This window comes from Mustelus asterias, chromosome 4 (genome assembly GCF_964213995.1).
Source record: "Mustelus asterias chromosome 4, sMusAst1.hap1.1, whole genome shotgun sequence".
Taxonomy (NCBI): domain Eukaryota; kingdom Metazoa; phylum Chordata; class Chondrichthyes; order Carcharhiniformes; family Triakidae; genus Mustelus; species Mustelus asterias.
Genome location: NC_135804.1, coordinates 152709115 through 152723596, shown reverse-complemented (window position 1 = coordinate 152723596; position 14482 = coordinate 152709115). Strand labels below are relative to the sequence as shown.

General features: G+C 44.5%; 1 protein-coding gene across 1 annotated transcript in view; it reads right to left on the bottom strand.

Moving 5' to 3' along the window:
- Window positions 1-14482, bottom strand: part of gpc4 (glypican 4) — a 231012-nt gene that overhangs the window by 133901 nt on the left and 82629 nt on the right. Inside the window, exon 2 of the mRNA XM_078211991.1 lies at window positions 2611-2769. Within this exon, the coding sequence (XP_078068117.1) occupies window positions 2611-2769 (159 nt within the window). The remainder of the gene's footprint in view (window positions 1-2610; window positions 2770-14482) is intronic.

Below are 14482 nucleotides of genomic sequence, written 5' to 3'. Positions count from 1 at the left end.
GGCTTACATTAACACTGCAATGAAACTGCTGTGAAAATCCCCTTAAAAGTCACTATCGTATCTGTTTCCATTACCTCCCCCGGCACCCACCACCCTCTGTGTAAAAACCTTGCCTTGCACATCTCCTTTAAACCTTGCCCCTCGCACCTTAAATCTATGCCCCCTAGTAATTGACTTTTCCACCCTGGGAAAAAGCTTCTGACTATCCACTCGGTCCATGCCTCTCATAATCTTGTAGACTTCCATCAGGTCTCCCCTCAACCTCCGTCGTTCCATTGAGAACAACCCAGGTTTCTCCAACCTCTCCTCATAGCTAATGCCGTCCAGACCAGGCAACATCCTGGTAAATCTTTTCTGTACCCTCTCCAAAGACTCCACATCCTTCTGGTAGTGTGGCGACCAGAATTGAACATTATATTCCAAGTGCGGCCTAACTAAGGTTCTATAAAGCTGCAACATGATTTCCCAATTTTTAAACTCAGTGCCCTGGCCGATGAAGGCAAGCATGTCGTATGCCTTCTTGACTACTTTCTCCACCTGTGTTGCCACTTTCAGTGACCTGTGTACCTGTACACCCAGATACCTCTGCCTATCAATACTCTTAAGGGTTCTGTCATTTACTGTATATTTCCTATCTGTATTAGATCTTCCAAAATGCATGATCTCACATTTGTCCGGATTAAACTCCATCTGCCATTTCTCTGCCCAAGCCTCCAACCGATCTACATCCTGCTGTATCCTCTGATGGCCGGGGTATTGAGTTTAAAAATTGGCAAGTCATGTTGCAGCTTTATAGAACCTTAGTTAGGCTGCACTTGGAATATAGCGTTCAATTCTGGTCGCCACACTACCAGAAGGATGTGGAGGCTTTGCAGAGGGTACAGAAAAGATTTACCAGGATGTTGCCTGGTATGGAGGGCATTAGCTATGAGGAGAGGTTGGAGAAACTTGGTTTGTTCTCACTGGAGCGACCGAGGTTGAGGGGAGACCTGATAGAAGTCTACAAGATTATGAGGGGCATGGATAGAGTGGATAGTCAGAAGCTTTTTCCCAGGGTGGAAGAATCAATTACTAGGGGGCACAGGTTTATGGTGCGAGGGGCAAGGTTTAAAGGAGATGTACGAGGCAGATTTTTTACACAGAGAGTAGTGGGTGCCTGGAACCCATTGCTGGGGGAGGTAGTGGAAGCGGATACGGTAGTGACTTTTAAGGAGCGTCTTGACAAATACATGAATAGGATGGGAACAGAGGGATATGCGTCCCCGGAAGGGTAGGAGGTTCTAGTTAAGTCGGGCAGCATGGTCGGTACAGGTTTGGAGGGCCAAAGGGCCTGTTTCCATGCTATAATTTTCTTTGTTCTTTGCTCCTATCTTCTATGTTTCTATGGTAACTGAAATTCAGAAATCGCCAGATTATGCAAGAACCATGTTAGAAGGGTCGGAGCTGTAAAAGAGCAGATGAGTCCATTTTGCTGGTCAGCTGTTAGAGATGTGAATTATGTAATTCCCCAGATTAAAGAAAGATTGCAAATAAATTTGGAAACAAAGAAAGGTCTTGAAATATCCACATACTTTTCAGATCAAAGACCACTTTGAGAATTGTGGATGATTATCTGGAACAGTGCTGTTGGGAGGAGTTTAAACTAATTTGGCAGAGAGAGGGGACACAGACTTATAGCAGAATAAGGGCACAGAATCATAGAGCAAAACAATCAAGTCAGAGGGAGTGCAGCTGTATTAAGTTTCAAGGGAGTCAGGCCAGGCTGGGTGGCCTCTATTTTAACGCCAGGAGTATTTCAGGTAAAACGGATGTTGAGGGCAATGATTGACATGTGGAATTATGATACAGTAGCCATCACAAGAGACATGATTGAAGGAAGGACACGATTGGCAAATCAACATTCCAGGATATAGAATCTTCAGGCGAGACAAAGGAGGAGATAAAAGAGGAGGGGGCATTAGTTAAGGAATCAGTTAATGCAGTATGGAGAGATGGTACCTTGGAGGGGGCATCAAATGAGGCTTTGTGGGTAGAACCACTGGATTTATGTTGACCATGGTTTACCAGATTATTTTCCAAAGTTTGATATGACTTCTTTGAACTCCTGCAGTCTATCGGAGTTTGGTTTAACTCATCCATTCCTTCTAATCTTTCCTTCTCTGCACTTACAGACATGAGTCTTATTCATTTTAGGATTTTAGTTTGGATTCCAAAGTTGACACATGAAGATTTGGGGGGGATTTTTTTACCACCTTATTGTTCTACGTTTATGCTTTGTTCTACTCTATATGTTCCTTTTTTTACTGATGGGTGGCAATCACTGGATCCTGATCCTATGATGAGACCTCAGACTCATCGGAACCCAGCTCCATCTCTGAATGTTCTTCACAATGCCTACCCCATACAAACACTCTCAGTACTCCCCCGAACTGTGTGATCTGCTTTTTTTTTAATAGGCTGGACTCAACTCTGATCATTTGCCAATAGTTGTCATAATTCCCCTGAATATTTTTGCCCTGAATTTATTGCTGAACAGCTCAACAAGACAAAAGAAAGGATACCATAATCACAAGACTATCAATAAGAAATTATTTTATATCCAGGACTTACCATCAAACTTCTTATACCTCGAAGCAAAAGTCAAACGAAGGATATTGCTGCTGCCCATCACAGCCTTGCTAAACTCTTGCTGAGCTTGCTGGCTGAACTTTTCCTCCATTTCAGAGGTACAGCATGTGTTGATCTGAGAACACACCTTCAGGTGATTTCCTAGGCACAAAGAGAGATTATAAACAGGATTTTAACAAATCTTTACTCTGTTATAGTTACTCCCATTTATACGACAGCCAGCATAGATTTGTAAAAATTAAGTTACCAACAACAAAACAAGTTGATTGTTTTTGAGGTGGTATTTAACATGATAGATTAAGTATCTATGGACATTATTTAATGAACTTCCCGAATGATTCAAGGGATGGCGGGACTGACATACGAAGAGAGATTGAGTCGTTTAGGATTATATTCGCTGGAGTTCAGAAGAATGGACGGATGTCAGAAATCTATAAAATTTTAACAGGACTACACAGGGTAGATGCAGAAAGGCTGTTCCCAATAGTGCAGGTTGTCCAGAACCAAGGATCACAATCTAAAGATGAGGGGTAAACCTTTTAGGACTGAGATCAGGAGAAATGTTGTCACCCAGAGAGTGGTAACCCTGTTGAATTCACTACCACAGAAACCAGTTGAAGCCAAAACACTATGTAGAATGAGGTAGAGAGAGCTCTTGGGGAAAAGGGGAGAGAAGGGGGGGGATCAGACTATTGAGTTGGATCATCAGCTTTGATCATACTGAATGGCAGGGCAGGCTCAAAAGGCCAAATGGTCTTCTCCTGCTCCTTTTTCCTATGTTTCCAAATAAATAACTTAAACATAAGAACAAATGAAATAAAGATAGTCTATTGGCTTAGAGAGGGAATTGATCCGAAGGTAATAAACAGAGTAGGGACAATGAGAATGTACTCAAATTGGTAGGACATGACAAGTGGTGTCACTAAAAGATCTGTTTTGGGAACACAGCTTTTCATTATATATGACTTATATTTCTTATATATTATGTATGAGGGAGCGGGTACGCAAGGGAGCGGGCGCAAGTGTGAACGTGAGAGAGTGTGTGAGAACTTACGACAGCATGAGAGAATGTGTGTGTATTTGTGACAGTCTATATGTGTGGACAGTTTTCGAGAAAAATAAGTCGTAGATCCAAACAGGGATCAGGCTATTTCGGATCTGGTAATGTGTAATGAGGCAGGTTGAATAAACAAGCTGTGTTGCATGTGGATCAGTTTCTGCTGGGTCTGTGGAATGGACACTCTTCTATGATGTGGTGCATAGTTTGCTCTCTGCCACAGGCACATAGGGGCTAGCACAGACGCCCCATCTGTGGAACTTGGCTATGTAGAGGCCATGGTCGGTCCTGAACCTTTTTAGGGTGGACCACACTTGCCTTGGAAAGTTGGAACCAGGCAGCTGATGGGTTGGGTTTGAGACCAGGTATTGGTTTGTCATGTACAATGATTCCCATTCATTTGACCAGGTGGAACTTGCATTGAAGTCCTATGTGGGAGGATTTTTTCCAGATCAGCCTTCCTGATGGGAATCCTACCTAGGGTGGGCTGAATAGATCAGCATGAAGGAGGAGGTGGGGTCATGTGAACTTTCCTGTCCTGGTCCCTCCATGCTGCGATTTAGTTAAGAAAGCCCACCGACATCTCTATGTTGTCAAGAGATTCAGGAAATTTGGCACGTCAGCTACGATTCTCACCAGCTTTTACAGATGCACCATAGAAAACATTAATTCTGGTTGTACCACAGCTTGGTATGGCTCCTGCTCTGTCCAAGATTGAAACAAACTACCAAGACCATAAGACATAGGAGCAGAATTAGGCCACAGGGCCCATTGATTCTACTCCGCCATTCAATCATGGCTGATTTTTTTCTCATCCCCATTCTCCTGCCTTTTCCCCATAAGCCCTGATCCCCTTATTAATCAAGAACCTATCTATCTCTATCTCAACGACACTCAATGATCCTGTCATGAACGACACCCAGTCATTCATGCAAATCAGTCACCCATCCATTAACTCTGTCTACATTTCCGCTGCATCGGAAAAGCAGCCAGCATAATCAAAGACCAAACGCACCCGGACATGCTCTCTTCCACCTTCTTCTGTCATGTACCAACCGACTCGAACAGCTTCTTCCCTGCTGCCATCAGACTTTTGTATGGACCTACCTCGTATTAAGTTGATCTTTCTCTACACCCTTGCTATGACTGTAACTCTACATTCTGCACCCCCTCCTTTCATTCTCAATGTATGCTTTGTGTGTATAGCGCGCAAGAAACAATACTTTTCACTGTATGCTCATACACATTACAATAATAAATCAAATTCATCTTTCATTTTGTGGTTTTTGCAAGTCGGCAGGTATGTGGAGGAGTGATGTTTACCAGGACAGGGAGTCAAGGGACTGGGGCCGAGAGTCGTGTTTCAGTAACGATAGGGGAGCTGGTGGTATGGTGGCATTGTCACTTGACTAGTAATCCAGGGACTTAGGGTAATGCTCTGGGGACCTGGTTTCATATCCCACCATAGCAGATGGTGAAATTTGAACTCAATGAAAATCTGAAATTAAAAAGTCTGGTGATGACTATGAAACCATTGTCAATTGTTGTAAAAACCGATCAGGTTCGCGAATGTCCTTTAGGGAAGGGAATCTACCGCTCTTATCTGGTAGTCTGGCCTACATGTGACTCAGCAATGGTTGACTCTCAAATACCCGCTGAAATGGAGGTCAGTTAGGAATGGGCAATAAATACTGGCGATACCCACATCCCGTAAAATTAATTCTTAAAAAATGGTGGCATTCAGCTAGATGTGAACTGTGTGAGATGATCGTGACCAAAAAGGGGCACTGTATTCTGCTACTGAGTATGAGAGTGCGAGTGCTGAGGTCCAGAGGGTGGTGGTAGCAGCTCCACACATTGACAAACTTGTTGGCTCAATCAAGTTGACGTCAGGGAACTCCCCCGACCATCAGGGCACCCCTCCCCTCTCCAGGGCACTGCCCAGCCATGTTCTTTCCCTGTGCACCCTGAGTATGCTTATCACAACTAATGTTCCTTTTTGATTCGTGCTGGTACTACATCACCCCGGTTGGGGGGGTAATAGTGAGGGTGGAAGTTAAACTCTATAACTAAATTCAAATTTATTGCAGAATATGTGAATCAGGCTTGTGCCCTTCCTGGGCATGAACCTGACCATGTCATGGGAGGGGAAGCTCATAAACCGAAAACTCACTAGCGCAAATTCCATTTTGATTTGATTTATTTTCATATGTATTAGTATACAGTGAAAAGTATTGTTTCTTGTGCGCTATACAAAGCATACCGTTCATAGAGAAGGGAGAGGGTGCAGAATGTAGTGTTACAGCAATAGCTAGGATGTAGAGAAAGACTAATGTAATATGAGGTAGGTCTGTTCAAAAGTCTGATGGCAGCAGAAGTAGCTGTTTTTGAGTCAGTTAGTATTTTTCTGCAGGCCTTTGTATCTTTTTCCCAACGGAAGAAGGTGGAAGAGTATGTCCTGGATGCGTGGGGTCCTTGACTATGCTGGCTGCTTTTCCAAGGCAGCGGGAAGTGTAGACGGAGTCAGTGGATGGGAGACTGGTTTGTGTGATGGAAGGAGCTTCGTTCATGACCCTTTGTAGGTTTTTGCGATCTTCAACAGAGCAGAAGCCATACCAAGCTGTGATACAACCAGAAAGAATGCTTTCTATGGTGCATCTGTAAAAGTTGGAGAGAGTCATAGCAGACATGCCAAATTTCCTTAGCTTCCTGACAAAGTAGAGGCGTTGGTAGGCGTTCTTAACTTTAGCGTTGGCACGTAGGGACCAGGACAGGTTATTGGTGATCTGGACACCTAGAAACCTGAAACTCTCGACCACATCTACTCCGTCCCTGTTGATGTAGATCGGGGATGTCCTCCACTACGCTTCCTGAAGTCGGTGACTATCTCCTTCGTTTTGTTGACATTGAAGGAGAGATTATTGTTGTCGCACCAGTACACCAGATTCTCTATCTCTTTCCTGTACTTCGTCTCATCATTGAAGGTCAGAAATGGCAAGATTCAGGAACCATGGACAACAATGGAAATTGTAAGCTTAGTCAATAGGAAAAAAGAAGCATACCATAGAACCATAGAACCATAGAAAATTACAGCTCAGAAACAGGCCTTTTGGCCCTTCTTGTCTGTGCCGAACCATTTTATGCCTAGTCCCACTGACCTGCACTTGGACCATATCCCTCCACACCCCTCTCATCCATGAACCCGTCCAAGTTTTTCTTAAATGTTAAAAGTGACCCCGCATTTACCACTTTATCCGGCAGCTCATTCCACACTCCCACCACTCTCTGCGTGAAGAAGCCCCCCCTAATATTCCCTTTAAACTTTTCTCCTTTCACCCTTAACCCATGCCCTCTGGTTTTTTTCTCCCCTAGCCTCAGCGGAAAAAGCCTGCTTGCATTCACTCTATCTATACCCATCAAAATCTTATACACCTCTATCAAATCTCCCCTCAATCTTCTACGCTCCAGGGAATAAAGTCCCAACCTATTCAATCTCTCTCTGTAACTCAGCTTCTCAAGTCCCGGCAACATCCTTGTGAACCTTCTCTGCACTCTTTCAATCTTATTTACATCCTTCCTGTAACTAGGTGACCAAAACTGTACACAATACTCCAAATTCGGCCTCACCAATGCCTTATACAACCTTACCATAACACTCCAACTTTTATACTCGATACTCCGATTTATAAAGGCCAATGTACCAAAGGCACTCTTTACGACCCTATCCACCTGTGATGTCACTTTTAGGGAATTCTGTACCTGTATTCCCAGATCCCTCTGTTCAACTGCACTCTTCAGAGTCCTACCATTTACCCGGTACGTTCTTCTTTGGTTTGTCCCTCCAAAGTGCAATATCTCACACTTGTCCGCGTTAAACTCCATTTGCCATTTTTCAGCCCATTTTTCTAGTTGGTCCAAATCCCTCTGCAAGCTTTGAAAACCTTCCTCACTGTCCACTACACCTCCAATCTTTGTATCATCAGCAAACTTGCTGATCCAATTTACCACATTATCATCCAGATCATTGATATAGATGACAAACAACAATGGACCCAACACCGATCCCTGCGGCACACCACTAGTCACAGGCCTCCACTCAGAGAAGCAATCCTCCACAACCACTCTCTGGCTTCTTCCATTGATGTGGAGATGCCGGCGTTGGACTGGGGTAAACACAGTAAGAAGTTTAACAACACCAGGTTAAAGTCCAACAGGTTTATTTGGTAGCAAAAGCCACACAAGCTTTCGAGGCTCTGAGCCCCTTCTTCAGGTGAGTGGGAATTCTGTTCACAAACAGAACTTATAAGACACAGACTCAATTTACATGAATAATGGTTGGAATGCGAATACTTACAACTAATCCAGTCTTTAAGAAACAAAACAATGGGAGTGGAGAGAGCATCAAGACAGGTTAAAAAGATGTGTATTGTCTCCAGACAAGACAGCCAGTGAAACTCTGCAGGTCCACGCAACTGTGGGAGTTACAAATAGTGTGACATAAATTCTGATTCTAGGATCGCATGATAAAGACTCAGGAGGAAAAAAGCAGAAATATTTATGTGAAATAGTGTGACATAAACCCAATATCCCGGTTGAGGCCGTCCTTGTGTGTGCGGAACCTGGCTATCAGTTTCTGCTCCGCTGCAAGAAAGGATGTCCCGAGGCATGGTACATTGGGGAAACTATGCAGACGCTGCGACAACGGATGAATGAACACCGCTCGACAATCACCAGGCAAGACTGTTCTCTTCCTGTTGGGGAGCACTTCAGCGGTCACGGGCATTCGGCCTCTGATATTCGGGTAAGCGTTCTCCAAGGCGGCCTTCGCGACACACGACAGCGCAGAGTCGCGGAGCAGAAACTGATAGCCAGGTTCCGCACACACAAGGACGGCCTCAACCGGGATATTGGGTTTATGTCACACTATTTCACATAAATATTTCTGCTTTTTTCCTCCTGAGTCTTTATCATGCGATCCTAGAATCAGAATTTATGTCACACTATTTGTAACTCCCACAGTTGCGTGGACCTGCAGAGTTTCACTGGCTGTCTTGTCTGGAGACAATACACATCTTTTTAACCTGTCTTGATGCTCTCTCCACTCCCATTGTTTTGTTTCTTAAAGACTGGATTAGTTGTAAGTATTCGCATTCCAACCATTATTCATGTAAATTGAGTCTGTGTCTTATAAGTTCTGTTTGTGAACAGAATTCCCACTCACCTGAAGAAGGGGCTCAGAGCCTCGAAAGCTTGTGTGGCTTTTGCTACCAAATAAACCTGTTGGACTTTAACCTGGTGATGTTAAACTTCTTACTGTGCTTCTTCCATTGAGCCAGTGTCTAATCCAATTTACTACCTCCCCATGTATACCTAGCGACTGAACCTTCCTAACTAACCTCCCATGAGGGACCTTGTCAAAGGCCTTGCTGAAATCCAGGTAGACAACATCCATCGCCTTCCCTTCATCCACTTTCCTGGTAACCTCCTCGAAAAACTCTAATAGATTGGTCAAACATGACCTACCACGCACAAAGCCATGTTGACTCTCCCTAATAAGTCCCTGTCTATCCAAATATTTGTAGATCCTATCCCTTATCACACCTTCCAATAACTTGCCCACCACCGACGTCAAACTTACTGGCCAATAATTTCCCGGATTTCTTTTGGAACCTTTTTTAAACAACGGAACAACATGAGCCACCCTCCAATCATCTGGCACCTCCCCCATGAATACTGACATTTTAAATATGTCTGCCAGGGCCCCTGCAAGTTCAACACTAGCTTCCCTCAAGGTCCGTGGGAATACCCTGTCCGGTCCTGGGGATTTATCCACTCTGATTTGCCTCAAGACAGCGAGCACCTCCTCCCCTTTAATCTGTAAAGCTTCCATGGCCTCCCTACCAGTTTGCCCTATTTCCGTAGACTCCATGCCCGTTTCCTCAGTAAATACGGATGCAAAAAAACCATTTAGTATCTCCCCCATCTCTTTTGGTTCCATACACAGTCTACCACTCTGGTCTTCAAGAGGACCAATTTTATCCCTCACTATCCTTTTGCTCCTAACATACCTATAGAAGCTCTTTGGATTTTCCTTCACTCTGTCTGCCAAAGCAACCTCATGTCTTCTTTTAGCCCTCCTGATTTCCCTCTTAAGTAGCTTCTTGCACTTTTTATACTCCTCGAGCATCTGATGTGTTCCTTGCTGCCTGTACATTTCATACAACTCTCTCTTCCTCTTAATCAGTGTTACAATCTCCCTCGAGAACCAAGGTTCCTTATTCCTATTTACTTTGCCTTTAATCCTGACAGGAACATACAAACTCTGCACTCTCAAAATTTCTCCTTTGAAGGCCTCCCACTTTCCATTTACATCCTTACCAGAGAACAGCCTGTGCCAATCCACACTTCCCAGATCCCTTCTCATTTCATCAAATTTGGCCTTTTTCCAGTTCAGAACTTCAACCCGAGGACCAGATCCATCTTTATCCACGATCAGGTTGAAACTAATGGTATTATGATCACTGGATCAAAAGTGTTCCCTCACACTCACATCCATCACCTGCCCTAATTCATTTCCCAATAGGAGATCCAATATCGCATCCTCTCTAGTTGGCACCTCTATATACTGATGTAGAAAATTCTCCTGAACACATTTTACAAACTCTACCCCGTCTAAACCTTTAACAGTATGCGAGTCCCAATCTATATGTGGAAAATTAAAATCCCCTACTATCACAACTTTGTGTTTCTTGCAGTTGTCATACGATAGGTCTATGCATCCAAAAACTGACAAAACCCTTGAGGAGTACAGTGAAACTGGGAAAGAACTTAAATGTGGAACTAGGAAGGCTAAAAGGGTCATAAAATGTCTTCAGCAAACAGGGTGAAGGAGAAGCCCATGGCTTTTTATGAATATATTCGAAGCATGAGGGTAGCAAGAGTCTTTTTCCCAGGGTTGGGGAAATCAAGAACAAGATGGCACAGGTTTAAGTTCAGAGGGGAAAGAATTAATGGGAACCTGAGGAACAATTTTTTTTTTTTACACAGAGGGTGGTATGTGTGCGGAATGAGCTGCCAAAGGAAGTGGTTGAAGTAGGGACATTGGCAACATTTAAAAGGCATTTGGACAGATACATGGATAGGAAAGCTTTCGAGGGATATGGGCCAAATACAGGCAAATAGGGTTAGCTTAGATGGGCATTTTGGTAAGCATGGACCAGTTTGAGCCGAAGGGCCTGTTTCTATGCCATTGATTCTTTGATTCTATCAAGAGAAAGAGTAGGCCCACTTAAGGACGATGGAGGGAAGTTATGCATGGAACCAGAGGAAGCGGGTGAAATCCTCAATGAGTACTTTGTATTGAAATTCAACAAGGAGAAAGACAGTGACAGTGATGTTGAGGTCAGCGATAGGTGTGTGAACGCTCTTGAGACTGTCAATACATCAAAGGAGGAAGTGTTGAGTATTCAAAATTGCATTAAGGTAGACAAGTCCCTGGGGCCGGGTGGGATCGATCCCAGGTTACCGCGGGAGGCAAGGGGAGAAATAGCTGGGGCTTTAACAGATATCTTCACATCCTCTTTGACCACAGGCGAGGTTTCAGAGGACTGGAGAATAGCCAATGTTGTTCCCTTGTTTAAGAAGGGAAGCACGGATAATGCAGCAAATTATAGGCTGGAGAGCTTACGTCAGTGGTGGGGAAGCTTTTGGAGAAGATACTGAGGGACAGGATGTTTGCACATTTGGAGGAAAATAGAACATAGAACATAACAGCGCAGTACAGGCCCTTCGGCCCTCGATGTTGCGCCGACCAGTGGAACCAATCTAAAGCCCCTCTAATCTACACTATTCCAATATCATCCATATGTTTATCCAATAACCATTTCAATGCTCTTAATGTTGACGAGTCCACTACTGCTGCAAGCAGGGCATTCCACGCCCTTATTACTCTCAGAGTAAAGAACCTACCTTTAACATCTGTCCTATATCTCTCACCCCTCAATTTAAAGCTATGTCCCCTCGTGCTAGCCATCACCATCCGAGGAAAAAGGCTCTCACTATCCACCCTCTCTAATCCTCTGATCATCTTGTATGCCTCTATTAAGTCACCTCTTAACCTTCTTCTCTCTAACGAAAACATCCTCAAGCTCCTCAGCCTTTCCTCATACGATTTTCCCACCATACCAGGCAACATCCTGGTAAATCTCCTCTGCACCCTTTCCAACACTTCCACATCTTTCCTATAATACAGCGACCAGAACTGTACGCAATACTCTAAATGCGGCCGCACCAGAGTTTTGTACAGTTGCAGCATGACCTCCTGGCTCCGATACTCAATCCCTCTACCAATAAAAGCTAACACACCGGACGCCTTCTTAACAACCCTATCAACCTGGGTGCCAACTTTCAGGGATCTATGCACATGGACACCCAGATCCCTCTGTTCATCCACACTACCAAGTATCTTACCATTAGCCCAGTACTCTGTATTCCTGTTACTCCTTCCAAAGTGAATCACCTCACACTTTTCCGCATTAAACTCCATTTGCCACCTCTCAGCCCAGCTCTGCAGCTTATCTATGTCCCTCTGTAACCTGCCACTTCCCTCTGCACTGTCTACAACTCCACCGACTTAACTGTCATCCGCAAATTTACTAATCCATCCTTCCACGCCCTCATCCAGGTCATTAATAAAAATGACAAACAGCAGTGGCCCCAAAACAGATCCTTGCGGTACACCACTAGTAACTGAACTCCAGGATGAATATTTCCCATCAACCACCACCCTCTGTTTTCTTACAGCTAGCCAATTCCTGATCCAAACCACTAAATCATCCTCAATCCCATGTGTCCGTATTTTCTGCAAACGCTTACCATGGGGAACCTTATCAAACGCTTTGCTGAAATCCATATACACCACATCAACCGCTTTACCCTCATCCACCTCTTTGGTCACCTTCTCAAAGAACTCAATAAGGTTTGTGAGGCACGACCTACCCTTCACAAAACCGTGCTGACTATCCCTAATCAAATTATTCCTTTCTAGGTGATTATAATTCCTTTCTCTTATAATCCTTTCCAATACTTTGTCCACAACAGAAGTAAGGCTCACCGGTCTATAATTACCAGGGTTGTCCCTACTCCCCTTCTTGAACAAGGGGACAACATTTGCTATCCTCCAGTCTTCTGGCACTGTTCCTGTAGACAATGACGACACAAAGATCAAAGCCAAAGGCTCTGCAATCTCCTCTCTAGCCTCCCAGAGTATCCTAGGATAAATCCCAACCGGCCCAGGGGACTTATCTATTTTTACCCTTTCCAGAATTGCTAACACCTCCTCCTTATGAACATCAATCCCATCCAGTCCAACAGCCTGCATCTCAGTACTCCCCTTGACAACACTGACCCTCTCCAGTGTGAATACCGATGAAAAATATTCATTTAGTGCCTCTCCTATCTCTTCAGGCTCCACGCACAACTTCCCACTACTGTCCTTGACTGGCCCTAATCTTACCCTAGCTGTTCCTTGAACAAGTTCCACATTACAATTGTGCCCATCCCCTGCAGTTTCCTTCCCCAACCTATGCCAGCTAAGTCTCGCCTAATCGCATCATAATTTCCTTTCCCCCAGCTATAACTCTTGCCCTTTGGTATATACCTATCCTTTTCCACTGCTAAGGTAAACGTAATCGAATTGTGGTCACTGTCACCAAAGTGCTCACTTACCTCCAAATCTAACACCTGGCCTGGTTCATTACCCAGTACCAAATCCAATGTGGCCTCGCCTCTTGTTGGTCTATCTGCATACTGCGTCAGGGAGCCTTCCTGCACACATTGGACAAAAACCGACCCCTCTAAAGTACTCGAACTATAGCTTTTCCAGTCAATATTTGAAAAGTTAAAGTCCCCCAGTACAACTACCGTTACTTTCACTCCTATCCAGAATCATCTTTGCAATCTTTTCCTCTACATCTCTGGAACTTTTCGGAGGTCTATAAAAAAACTCCCAACAGGGTGACCTCTCCTTTCCTGTTTCTAACCTCAGCCCAAACTACCTCAGTAGACGAGTCCTCATCAAAAGTCCTTTCTGCCACCGTAATACTGTCCTTGACTAACAATGCCACACCTCCCCCCTCTTTTACCACCTTCCCTACACTTACTGAAACATCTAAACACCGGAACCTGCAACAACCATTCCTGTCCCTGCTCTATCCATGTCTCCGAAATAGCCACAACATCGAAATCCCAGGTACCAACCCATGCTGCAAGCTCACCCACCTTATTCCGGATGCTCCTGGCGTTGAAGTACACTTCAAACCGCCTTCCTGCCTGCCAGTACACTCCTGCGACTCTGAAACTTTATCCATGACCTCACTACTCTCAACCTCCTGTACACCGGAGCTACAATTCAGGTTCCCACCCCCCTGCTGAATTAGTTTAAACCCTCCCGAAGAGCATTAGCAAATTTCCCCCCCAAGATATTGGTACCCCTCTGGTTCAAGTGCAGACCATCATGTTTGTAGAGGTCCCACCTACCCCAGAAAGAGCCCCAATTATCCAGGTATCTGAATCCCTCCCTCCTGCACCATCCCTGTAACCACGTGTTCAACTGCTCTCTCTCCCTATTCCTCTCCTCACTATCACGTGGCACGGGTAACAAACCAGAGATAACAACTTTGTTTGTTCTAGCCCTAAGCTTCTACCCTAACTCCCTGAATTTCTGCCTTACATCCCCATCCCTTTTCCTCCCTATGTCTTGAGTGCCGATGTGAACCACAAATTGGGGCTGGTCCCCCT